At 40.9% G+C, this 13,545-nt stretch overlaps 1 protein-coding gene across 1 annotated transcript in view; it reads left to right on the top strand.

Annotated features, from left to right (window-relative positions):
- Positions 1–13,545, top strand: part of LGR5 (leucine-rich repeat containing G protein-coupled receptor 5) — a 54,085-nt gene that overhangs the window by 17,314 nt on the left and 23,226 nt on the right. Inside the window, exons 3-4 of the mRNA XM_010011062.1 lie at positions 184–255; positions 12,828–13,043. Of these exons, the coding sequence (XP_010009364.1) occupies positions 184–255; positions 12,828–13,043 (288 nt within the window). The remainder of the gene's footprint in view (positions 1–183; positions 256–12,827; positions 13,044–13,545) is intronic.

Consider the following 13,545-nt stretch of genomic DNA (forward strand, 5'->3'; position numbering starts at 1 on the left):
TTGCTTTGAAAAGAGCTGGCATTTGACAGAGGCTGGGGGAACAGTGTATTTTTGTAGCTTTCCTTTGCTTGTAATCTTGCAGTAGAACCCATAGAAAGGAGGTAAGCTTGGAAAAAAATTTACAATAGAAAGAAATCATCTTTACTTTGTTGATTCTGGCTTTTTGTCCTACTCAAAATGTAGGATGCTGCAGAATAACCAACTACGCCAAGTCCCTACTGAAGCACTCCAGAACTTGCGCAGCCTGCAGTCTCTGTGAGTATACGTGATAAATCAACTTGTAACCTTGCATGAACAATAATACATGATTACCTATTAACTACCTGTTAAAATCACTTAATAATATGCTGAATCGGCTTTTTCTTTTAACTCTCTTTGAGCTGTTTTTCAACAGAATTGTACACTCAATTAAGCATCAAAGTAACTTATTTCATTCCAGTAATTTCATGACACTGGCAGCGTTATAAACTGGTTCACCGTCTGAGAAGACATGCCTTGCCCTGCAACGCTTTCTGTCTGTCAAGAAGAATATGGTCCCTTAAATACTGGTCTTTCCTGTGGTTTATTGTTGAGATTCTTTACCAGTGAAAAGAAAGGATACCAAATGACTCCCTTGGTTTTTCGCATTTGGTGCATTTTTTTTTCTTCTTAAGCAGTATGGAAAACAATATTAACTCATGAAACAAAATGTACTGGAGAATGCTTAATTATAATCTGTGCTTCAGGCAGGTCTCTGTATTTATAGTTCTTGACTGTGCTGTGCTGACTCAGTCCATGAGCTTCAGTTTTAACAGAACTCCTGCCAAAACTGCTAGACCAGGAGTGAGGATTGGCTGCTTCGAGGTATGAATGAAATTATTTTTATGTGCTTCTGCCCCATAACATAAGGATGGTTGTACCAGGTTGTGCTAAAAGCTGACCTAGCCCAGTATCCAGCCTTCAACAGCAGGAAAACTGGAAGGTCTGGCAAAGAATATAAAATACTCTTCTGGTAAACTGTCCCAGCTGCTGGAAGTTTTCACTCAGGGACTCACTGAGCCTATTGTGGCTTCTTTGAATTTCATAGCTCTTAAAGAATTTTCTTCTATGTTTTTGTACGATTGTTTTTTGAGCCGCTATAATACTCATGTTTTTTTGTGGCAGCATATCTGCTTATCGGCTAGCCCTGTGTAGCATGGGGAAGTACCCCTGTTATTTACTTGGAACTTCCCACCACATTTGATGTCCCTTAAGTGCAGCATCAGGAGAAAGTGGAAACAGCAATTCCTTATTGATCAGATTCATAGACCTCTGTTATATCTCCATGAGTCATGTTTTTCAGGCGTAGGCTGTTAAGATTGTTTTTCATCTGGGAGCTATTCCCTTCCTCTGGTCATCCTTGTCACTCTTACTGAACTTTTTTCAGTTCTCATGTATTTGATTTGCGACAAGTCAAGGAGTGATCAGACCTTCACAGCATGTTTAAAGTTTTTGCACAAGATGGATTTATAGAGTGGAATTACGGATGCTTTTCTGTTTGCTTTCCTATTAACTTCCCCAAAATTTATTTTGCTTAATTATTTTAACCTTTACTGAAAATAGAAATTTTATTTTCATGCTTACTAGAACTGCTGGACCTCTTTCTAGCATATTGGTAGCTACTCACAAGTTTGTCATGTGAAGTTTGAATTGCCTTTTCCCTAAGTGCCTCACTTGACACCTATCTATACTGAAACTCATCTGCTATGTTCTTGTGAGTCATTTGAGTATCATGAGTTCCTTCTGCTGTACTTGCAGTTAACATTTTGCAACCACAAGGCCACTCTTGCTGTCTCAATGCCATGCATAGTTAATAGAATATGTTTTGAAATTATCCACAGAATTCCATTGTCACCCAATAGGGGGAATAAAAAAAAAAAAAAAGACTAAATTTTCTGAAGGATCTACTGAATATGCAGCATAAAATATCTAAATGATTTAAGATAGGCATGCAGGTTCTTTGGACAAAAGAATCTGAATCTTCTCGGTACTTTAGTTCACCACCTTATATTTTAACAGAATTACTTTGAAGTAAAGTTATTTTCCTAAACAGTTCCAATATCCAATGTGGAAGTAAATCTGGAAGTTCAAATGACAAATCACAGAAAATGTTGCTACAGTGTGCACTGATCACTAGCGTCACTGATAAAAGTAAATTACAAGGATAGAGTGAGTATCCATACTAAGCTCTAAAGTCTGGTTAGAGTTAAGATGTATTCATTGAGAAATAACTGTGTTGGACATGGTCTTCTTTTTTGGGGTATAAAGAAGTTCCACTAGAAGATTAACAACTTTTGCATACATTCAATTCAGCCAAAATCTGAAGAACAGAGTTAATTAAATGAATTGATTTTCAGCAAAATCATGTTATCTGTGTATAACTTGCCACTACACAGACACACATTATGTTGCATTACCTCCCAGGTTCTTATGTCTGTCTTGAACAACATTTACCTTCTTACCATACAAAGCATTTGTTAAGGTTTCTAAAGGTGAAACAGCCCTAAGAATTAATTATCTTATAATTGTTATTTGGTCAGTGCCTTTTTTCTTTATTGACCAGACACAGACTGAAATATCTCAGCCATACACTTTTGAGGTTACAGTTCTTTCCTTTGATCTTTGAAAAGTCATGAGAAAATGCTGGTCTAGTGACTGTATTAGATTTTCTTTCTGCTAAACAAACAAAAAAAATCTTGCTGAGATCACATCACTCTATACACATTCTGAACCAAAACACGATAAGCCAAGCAAACAAGAGTTCCTTTGTTGCTCTGAAAGAGACTGTTGAATTTTCATCACAGTTTCTAAACAAAATGACAGTCTCACTCAGGCTTTGTTGCAAATATTTTTTTCCTTGGGTGAAGAATTTGAAGAAGTAAACCAAACATCATTTGTGCAGTCTATGTAAAGGATGGATATTTTGTGACAGAATTAAAAGAGAGGGAGAATAGGAGTGGTCAGTAGAAACCTTTAGACAGCTGTGTAGCAGGCCCAAGATGGAATGATACGGGTTTGTACAGAAAAGCTACTATCACCTGAAAGACGATCATCAGCAAAAGAGACCTCTTTGAGGAAAAGAAAACTATTATTCTTTTGTTTGCTTAAACAAGGTTGTGCCTGTCAGATAAAGGTGTGCACAGATTCAGTTTCTTGTTTCATATAGTCTAGGAATTTTCTGTTCTCAAGGTGGCTCTTGCATTGGTTTCTGATTTACAATAAGAATTGTTTCTTGAAACCTTTGAAATAGCAGTCTTTTCAAAAGTGTAATAAGAGGTTAAAAGCCTTCACAAAGGCAATTCCTATAGGATAGCAACTTCTTGTACTTAACTAAGTTTAACTATGCACGTGGCATGATTTCTGAAAGCCTCATTAACCCTTTGCTTTAACTTAGCATAGATGCAGAAAACTGATGACAGGAATCAAATCTCTGCCTTTTGTGGTTTTACACTAGAAAGGCAGTCAGGTAGAGAGGCAAGCCATACTACCTGCCTTGCTGCCTTAGTCAATGTGAGGAGGATTATGTTTAAATCATTTTTGTATCAGCATACATATATAGTTGTGTGTATACACACAATATATGTGTATATTGTGGAGAACAGAAGTTCTCCATGTTCACTTGTAATACAAATCCATCACAAATTTTTTGCACAAAAGGGTATTTCTAGGTTATATGCTTTCCTTATTATCTAGTTCCAGGGTGAAAAATGACAGTGTAAACATCAATATTGACAGATACATTAACTGATGTTAAATGGCCTGTCGCCCACAAAAGAGAACTGATGTATTACAGGAACAAGTAACAATTTGTTTCACTTACTTGTCCAAGTCTGGCATGCAGAATGGCATAACAAGTTTGAGTGATAAATATTCCTAAATTTCTTAAGTGTTGACCTACTTCTAGAATAGATAGTCTTCTTCAGACATCAGATATTATTCAATAAATACTATCAAATGAGAAGTGGACACCAAAAAATAACAAAGACCCCCTAAGATTTGTGCATTCCATCTTCAACAGCAAAAGTCTGTGAGAAAACCTTTGTACTGTTGCCTCAAAACAAACAGCATGTTTTTTTCTGTCACTAAAGCAAAAAATAAGTTTAAACAACACTAAGATCTTCTCCAATTTTATAAAAGTGTTTGTGGTTTGATAGTCAACAACAGTGCTACTTTGATTAATAAATCAGTTTAGCTACTAGAGCTTGGTAGGACTCCAGTTCCTTTTGTGGCAAGAGGATTTATGGAAGTAACAAGAACGTGTTGATTTTGAGATACAGTTTTCATCTCCAAGTTCAGCAGAAGGTTATCTTCAACTTATTATACGGGCTATCATTTTCCTCTGAAATCTAGTGTGAATACAAATTATCTGGATTACTATTCCTAACAATTCAAATGGCATTTATTTCTGTTAAGCCAGCAAGAGGAAAACATGTTCACAGGTACCATGACTGAAAAGGAGGAACACACAGCCAGTGGCGTGTCACAACTTAGATCTTGGCAGCAGGACTTGGTGTCAGTCATGAGCTGTCTTCTCTGTTTTGCACCTTGTGCAAATATATTTCTTTAGAACCAGCTATTAGCAGATGGTCTCTGGATTTTGTTTTTCTGCAGCATCAGTATCTCCAGTCTGCTTTTAAATCCAGCAGCCTTTTAGTGATTTCAACTATAACTGTATAGTCTGAAAACCTTTTACATGTGTCTATTGATTCGTTCTTTAAGTACCATTGTCAGAGGCAGAAATTTTCAAAATCCAGAACAGATCGGGTGCTATCTCACTGCCCATGCCAAACCAGTTGTGAAGGACGTTGAAAAGCAAGCCTTTTTTACTGCATCACCTGCTTTCCTTCCTGTAAAAATTAAGAGGACTTCTACTTTAGTAGTAGAGAATAGGGCAGAATACAACATAGCCCATCTTCCAAATCACTGGAAACAGTTGGTAGGGAAAAAAAAAGAAACCATCTTTTCTCCCTTGACAATCTGCAAAACTGCAATTTAGTGAGGAAAATTAATTTGACTTTACAAGTAACAATAAAATAGTATCTATTACATTGGTTTTAATTTTCCTAAAGGAATTTGTAAATTGCATAAATTTTATTTTTGAGGTATTTTAGTATTTGTGGAGCATCTGATGGTTACACTGAGTTTTACATAAAAGATTATCTAGAAATCATCTTAGATGTTCTTAATAATTGGCTGGTTGGAACAGGTCAGCAAATCCCTCTAAATATTAGACATTTCAAGAGAAGTTTCCATTCTTAATCCAAACAAAGAGTTGAAGACTTTGAGGGCTCAGTATTCTGAAAGGCTTCCAGTTTAAGTTTGAAATTAAAAAGTCTTTTCTTCAGAAATGTTAACTTCAAACATTTTTTTTTTCCAGTTTCATGCTTGTTTTACTAATCCTGATTTTTAGTTAAGAGGCAAAACAACTTTGATGAGATCACATTCTTCTGAGAGAACTGTTTTCATGAAAAGACAGGAGCTTTAGTTGTGGTTTTCCATGTCACACCCCATGATAATGAAGCCTACAGAAGACTTCATCCTCTTAGGAAACCTGGTACCTCAACAGGTACCCACCAACTCCCTGAGGAGGAGTTTCCCACAGTTTAAATCAAGGCTGTGTGTACCCATGCAGCTGTCTGTACACATACACAAAGATGTCTCAAAATTCACCACTGCAGTGTTCTCATTATTACCACCTGAGCTACTGGAGCCCTGGGGTGTGCTGGTGTCCTGGGTTCAGCTACAGCAGTCATTTTTTCTCCTTCTTAGTAGCTGGTGCAGTGCTGTGTTTCTTGACTTTCAGTCTGGGAACGACACTGATAACACCGATGTTTTTAGTTGTTGCTCAGTAATGTTTACTCTGACCAAGGACTTTCTCAGTCTCATGCTCTGCCAGAGAGGAGGGGAAGCCAGGAGGAAGCAGAGGCAGGACACCTGACCCAAACTGGCCAAAGGGGTATTCCATACCACAGCACGTCATGCCCAGTATAGAAACTGGGGGGGAGTCACCCGGAAGGCCCAGATCGCTGCTCGGGTCGGGCTGGGTATTGGTCGGCGGGTGGTGAGCGGTTGTGTCCTCTCCCCTTGTTATTCCTCTTAGAACTATTATTGGTAGCAGTAGTGGTTTGTATTATACCTTAGTTACTGGAGAGCTGTTATCTCAACTCGTGGGAGTTACATTCCTCCAATTCTCCTCCCCATCCCTCCAGGAGCGGGGGGAGGAAGAAAAAGGGGGGGGGAGTGAGCGAGTGGCTGCGTGGTTCCAAGTTGCCAGCTGGGCTTGAACCACGACAGCTAGGTAACAGAAGAGTGACCGAAAATGAAGCAAGTCATAGTACAATATCAGACCACCCCTGTCAGTCACAGACACTTTTCTAGCTTGATAAGCAGCTGGGAGGAAGATAGAGGTGCAAGGTTGCCTAAAATGCATGTGCTACTATTTTTCTGAGATGCAGTCCCTGACTCAACCAGCTGCAGAGCCAGTTGTTTTCAAAGTGTGGTGCAAATAGGCTGGATAGATCAGCAATTCCAGGACACTGGGTGATAGGTTTTTTCATCCAGTAGAAGCTACTGGGCATCTAGGCTCTCTTCTGTCTTCCGTGTAATTTCAAAAGAGGGGGGGTTTAATTGCATTTGTAAAGGACAGACAAATTTCTCAACCTCAGAACTGCTAGCCAAAAATCATCCTGCATGGCTGAAGGTGACCAGGATGTACACCATGTGGGAGGAGTACAAGAAGCCACTGTTGGAGTGGCTATCAGTACAGGGGCTCACACTAGATTTCTGAGATCTTTCTGGGCACCATACAGTGACAGTGTGGCTACAACCAGCCTAGCAAAGCAAAGTGCTTTTGTACTCCCAGGCACTGGCCATGACCGTCTGTCCTGCTTTACTGTTAACGAGGTCCTGGGCGCACTTCTGACCTATGCCAACTAGTATTTGCCTGAACTGTTCCCCAGGGCCATCTGGCAGTACGCATGCCACTGGGACTGTCCCCAGTAGGAGTTCTGCATACAGCCACCTCGCCTGGGAGGCTAGGCTCCAGCTGGCTACAGGACCTGGGAGCGTTCCCAGCCACGCCAGATGTGCTGGTCTAGCTGTGGACTCCTGACCTGAGTCTGCAGGCAGATTCCTAGGATAACCCAAAAACTGCTGCTGGCCCCCACTTTTTCCCATCTGTGGGGATTGAAGGATTACCAAGTATCGGGGCCAGTCTTTGTATAAACATAGCACTGCACTTCGCTGTTTCGCTTTATGCAGTCAGCTGGCATCCTGACCTACTGACTTGAATGAAGCATGTTTGGATATGAAGAGAAACACTACAGGTTGAAACTCCCAGAGCTGCAGAGACCTCCTCATGGAAAACTGAGCAGTGGGACAGACACAAATGCTTCTCAACTGTGACTTGTGACTTTTCTTTTTTGGTCTTGCTATTACCACACAGGGTTTTCTACATCAGTTCTGTAGAAACCCATACGAGGGCAGAGCTGAAAGTGAGCTGTGGGAACTGCTGTGCTGGTGTGTTGTACTTAACCTTTTACAATAGTCCTATCATTTTCCCTTGTGGACTGAAAGGGATATGCTGCGTTAAGGGCCATGTTTGAAAAACATGGCTCACAATAGCCAGCTGTATTTTCATTACATCCACTTTTCAGACAGTTTCAATGTCACCTGCCACTACTAAAATGAGGCTTTAGTCAAACTCATGTGAACAAACCATTGAGAGGGCCTGTTACTGCATACTAGCAAAGACGCTTGGGCTGCAGGTGGCCCCTCCTTCCTGTTATACCCTCCCCAGACAGGCCCTGTCCCCATGCCTTGTGGAGAGGCTTGGCTGTGGCTTCCTGCATAACAGGGCCAGGTCAGGAGGAGTGGAAGGTGGTAGGAGAGGGAGGAGAGAACCTCTTATTTCATCTACCAAGCCCAATGTGTGCTCTCAGTTCTCTGCCTCCCCTACCTGTTACTTATAGCTCCTTTTCATTTGTTTTTACCTCTCCTGTTTAAAACTTAAACATCAGAAGGATCATTTTGAACGTGACTTCTTTATCTGTCTTTGTAGCTCTCCTCTTCTCTGGTCCCTTCATTGTATTCAGGCCTTCATCCATTGCAAGAAGAGGCAATCCATGTAATGGCTGTTCATTTCAGAGGGGAGAATGACCTGGGAGAAATCTCCTTCCTGATCCCATACCTAGCATTTCATTTAACCCTGAATGAATAAGCAGGACACTCCAACAAGACATTAAGGAATTTCTTGATCACAAGGTACAACCTGGTTGTAGCTGGGCTTGCTCTTGAGAGAAGATTCAGAAAAGGAAAAAAAAGTATACATTACTTCAGAAACCTACCAGTGGCATAAAACTTAAGTATCCAGTCATACTGAATTGATAAAAAAATGCAAATCAAGTCTTTTTCACCCATTTTAGAGTACCAGTAAATTAGTCCTGTTTACAATGAATAAGATCTTTTCATAATTTATGCACATGGTTGTAGCATTCACAGTATGTCACAAGAAACACCAGTGGGATACAGTCCACATAGCTCAAGCATTTGCTTTGAAAGGTTTAGACATTTTAAGTGAGCTCATGGTGAATTTCATACTGGCTGCTTTATTTACATGCTGCCTATCAGAAGAAATCAAGTATTTGTTTCCCTAAATTGGCTCTCTCTGGAATATAATAGCAGCTTTCAAACTCAGCACATGTTATCTATATATTTTCAATTATAAGTAGGGTCATGTTTGTGAGTTAATGGGTTTAGTTCTTGAAGTGCCAAAACTTTGATCAACACATGTAAAACAATTGACTGAAAACAGCGATTTTGATCAATGCTTTATACATCAGTGTGCATTACCTACAGTATGACAGGAAACTTAACCACTGCTGAAACCTTTTAATATCAGCAAGAGGGAAAATGGCACTTGGAAATTTAAAAAAGATTAGATAACAAAAGAGCACTTGAGGCAGTACTTCTTACAAGCTCTTGCAGGATATGTAATGCAGTTACAGGACCTGCAGCACAAATAAGTGTAGCTGCCTGATTTCCTCCAAGCTTTATTTAAACAATAATTCATAGAATCATAGAACTATAGAATGGTTTGGGTTGGAAGGGACCTTAAAGATCACCCAGTTCCAACCCCCTGCCATGGGTAGACACACCTTCCACTAGGCCAGGTTGCTCCAACCCCCGTCCAGCCTGGCTTTGAACACTGCCAGGGATGAGGCAGCCACAGCTTCTCTGGGCAATCTGTGCCAGTGTCTCACCACCCTCACAGTAAAGAATTTTGTCCTAATACCTAGTCTAAATCTCCTCTCTTTCAGTTTAAGGCCATTACCCATCTTATCCCTACAAGCCCTTGTAAAATGCCCCTCCCCATATTTTTTTGTAGGCCCCCTTTAGGTACTGGAAGCTGCTCTAAGGTCTCCCCAGAGCCTTCTCTTCTCCAGGCTGAACAACCCCAGCGCTCTCAACCAGTCTTCATACCTCTTTAGAAGAGGTGCTCCATCCCTCTGATCATCTTCATGACCCTCCTCTGTATTTGCTCCAACAGGTCCACATCCTTCTTACACTGAGGGCCTCAGAGCTGGATGCAGTACTTCAAGGTGGGGTCTCGACAGCAGAGTAGAGGGGGAGAATTACCTGCTTCTTTTGATGCAGCCCAGCACACAGTTGGCTTTCTGGGCTGCAAGTGCACATTGCCAGCTGATGTTGAGTTTCTTATCAACCAACACCCCAAGTCCTTCTCCACAGGGCTGCTCTGAATCTCTTCTCCATCCAGCCTGTAGCTGTGCCTGGGATTGCCCCAACCCGGGTGCAGGATCTTGCACTTCACTCTGTTGAACTTCATGAGGTTGGCATGGGTCCACCCACAAACACGTCAAGGTCCCTCTCTGGATGGCATCCCTTCTTTCCCGCCTATCAACTGGACCACAGAGCTTGGCTTCATCAGCAAACTTGCTGAGGGCACACTCAATCCCACTGTCCATGTCACCAACAAAGATGTTAAACAGCACTGATCCCCATACCGACCCCTGGAGAATGCCACTCATCACTGATCTCCACTTAGACATCGAGCTGTTGACTGCAACTCTTTGAGTGTGGACATCCAGCTAATTACTTATCCACCAAGTGGTCCATCCATCAAATCCATGTTTCTCCAGTTTGCAGACAAAGATGTCTTGCAGGACAGCATCAAATGCTTTGCACAAGTCCAGGTAAATGACATCAGTCACTCTTCTCTTATCCACCAATACTGTAACCCTGTTGTAGAAGGCCACCAAATCAGTCAGGCATGATTGCCACTAGTGAAGCCATGTTGGCTGTCACCAATCACCCTCTTATTGTTCCTGTGCCTTAGCATAGTTTCTAGGAAGATCTGCTCCATGATCTTGGCAGGCACCAACTGGCCTGTAGTGCCCTGGGTTCTCCTTTTTTCCCCTTTTTAAAAATGAGAGTCATGTTTCCCTTTTTCCAGTCAGTGGGAACTTCACTGAACTGCCAGGACTTCTCAGATATGATGGATGGTGGCTTAGTCACTTCATGTGACAATTGTCTCAGGACCCACAGATGCATGGACTTGTGCACCTTCAGGTTCCTTAGGTGGTCTTGAAACTGATCTTCTTCTACAGTGGGCAGCTCTCCATTCTCCCAGTCCTTGCTTTTGCCTTCTGTGTCTTGGATGGTGTGGCTGGAGCACTTGCTGGTGGAGATTGTGGCAAAAAGGTCATTGAGTACCTCAGCTTTCTCCATGTCCTGCATAACATGGTCTCTGGTTTCTTTCCGGAGACGGCCCATATTTTCCCTACCTATTTTCAAGTACCTAGAATTTCATGTATATTACAGCACTCCTGGTTTTCTGTTGTGTATTTTGTTTACATAGCCAGTGCTGGGTTTGTATTTGGAAGCTTCAGCTATTAAAAAAGTCAGTTCCTTGATTTGCTACCAAATATCAGAAAGATAAAAGTCTCGGTCTCCCTGATGACAGCAGAAATAGTGCCATTTCAACCATAGGATCACATAGAAACAACTGACTTTTGGCTTCACCACGCAGCCAGGGATCCTGTGAGTAACTCCTGTGGAGTCACCAGGGACGTCAGAGCTGCGCAGGCAGGCTTCCTATTGAACACGATGTTAACTGTAATACAGTAACAGTATAAACTGAATAAAGCCTTCATTCTTTAATCAGTGTAACTGTCAAACTAAGGTAACTGTGACTTCTTAGTTTACATACCAGCATCACCCAGGGAAGAAATTTACTTCTGACTAAACACAAAGAAACCTCATCTACTCGTTCAAATTAAACCTTCTCTGAAAACACAGGCGTAGCATGGTTGTTGCCTGGAGAAGGGGGGGGAGGTACAGCACAAGTATTTCTAAACATTTCCAGCCTCACCCATTTGTTGACAGACCCTTGAGTTTTTTTGGAAGCTCTGTCTCTGCTGCCAGCCATGTCAGTTATTATATCCAAAATTTAATTGTACAGGGGCTTTGACACTGAACTTTATAAATTTGTTGCAACTGACCTTGTCTCAGTTATTTGTCAGCCTGGCACAGAGCCTTAGCAGTCATTATTTGTTCTCATTCAGAAGGTAGGAGCAGCATGGAGCAGGAGATAGAATGGACCTGACATTTTACATGACTGTAAATGAGGAAGCAGCTTTAAATAAAGAGATTAGTATGCCTGCCACAAAGAGTATTGCACTTCTCTCAAGCAGACCAAATTTAGGTTGTACAGAATTACTTCTTTGTACCCTGGGTGTGGTTGTTTGTTCTGTAGTGTTTTCAAACATCTATTTACATTTCTGTTTCACCATTCACTTAATTACTCCTCTGTACAGACATCTTCAAGGAGAGTTTTAGAATGTGGCTTTCATGTTCTGAGCAAGGTGCAAGTCACTACAACACATTAAAAGTGTTTCGGAGTACAGCTCACCAGCTGAGTGTTTTACGTAGTTTCAGAAAGGTGAAGCACACTTTTAAATCTTTCCCTGAAAGCATCACCATGGGAAAGCAAAACAGGGCAAAAGCAAAAGCCAGTGAATACATGACATAATATTTCTAGCACCACATCTGCAAGAGGTACAGTAGATTTCGTCCTTATTTACACAAACGTGAGAGCAAGATATCACCTGCAGACTGGAGAGGCACAACGTGCAAAATTGAGCTCCCTCTGTTGGCTCTGCAGCGACTGAAGTGTATTTAATAACTTCGTTCTCAAAATAAATACATTGCATTAGCAGTACTAATCTATTTTTAAAACATTTTGCTCCACTACTAAAAAATGTGAACTTCGGTGCTCATTATAATCATTGGAATAAACATTTTACATGAAAGGTAAAATGGGAACAGAGACTCAGAAGTGAGTTTTATTTTTGGCTCTTAGAATGAGTGTCTAATATACGGAAACCCATCTTGCAGCTCAGTGATTTATAGGTTCTGAAAGAGAAACTCTTGCTCAGTTTCTTGCACTTTTTTGTTCCATACTTTCAAATGATTGGGAAAGGAAACAAATTTATACCTGGTCTGTAGAGAGGCTCTGCCCAAAAATGATTGGTGTGTGCTCTCAGTGAGCTGATGGCTCCAAAGGAGAGCTGTCTGTGAGAGCCAGCTGACAAGGAGACTTGTAAACATAATGTGGTGAGTCAGGGCTGAGGCTGCAAGCAAGATGGAAATGTAAGATCTCCAGAAAAATGGATGTGGCCACACATGTCCATCCTTTGGGGTTGTGTTGTTGCTGACAACTTCTGATAGTCATTATGGAAGTCCACTGTTCTTTTCTCAGAGTCAATTTTCTCTGTTTCTTTTTCTTCTAGACGTCTGGATGCCAACCACATCAACTATGTGCCCCCCAACTGCTTCAATGGCTTGGTCTCCCTTAGACACCTGTGGCTAGACGATAATTCTTTGACAGAAATTCCCGTCCAAGCTTTTAGAAGTTTACCAGCACTTCAGGCAATGACATTGGCATTGAATAAAATTCATTACATCCCAGACTATGCTTTTGGAAACCTGTCTAGTTTGGTAGTTCTGTAAGTTTTATTGATTGCTTTTTAGACACAATCTCAGCTTCTTTGCAGGGCTTTGTCCTCTTTGAGATAAAGAACTTGAAGATGCTATGTTTAATTTTTAAGTTGCTTGAGACAAATGGCAAATGATAGGTAAATAGGTATATCCCTGGGTTAATTAAACATCCGTTTTGTCTTGCACTCTGAATATTAAATTGATATCTTAAGGCTATGAATCTGCAATTTCCCTTCTACGTTTGCACTAGGCTTAGTGATATTCCTTTACCAAGAGGTCAGTTTTGTTTGTTGCAGAAAATGTTCCTTTTGAAATATAGATTACTTTTTCTGAATTGCATATGAACAGCACACTGAAATTTTAAAAAATTAGCTTGAAGAAGCAGACTTTTTTACATCTTCCTACAATTGAACTGGCATTTGCTAAATCACTTGTTTTGATCTAGCTTAAAAGTTTCCATCACCAATGAAGAACTACGTAAGGGAATTAAACAATCACCCTATCTGGTCA

This window comes from Nestor notabilis, unplaced genomic scaffold (genome assembly GCF_000696875.1).
Source record: "Nestor notabilis isolate BGI_N333 unplaced genomic scaffold, ASM69687v1 scaffold103, whole genome shotgun sequence".
NCBI lineage: Eukaryota > Metazoa > Chordata > Aves > Psittaciformes > Psittacidae > Nestor > Nestor notabilis.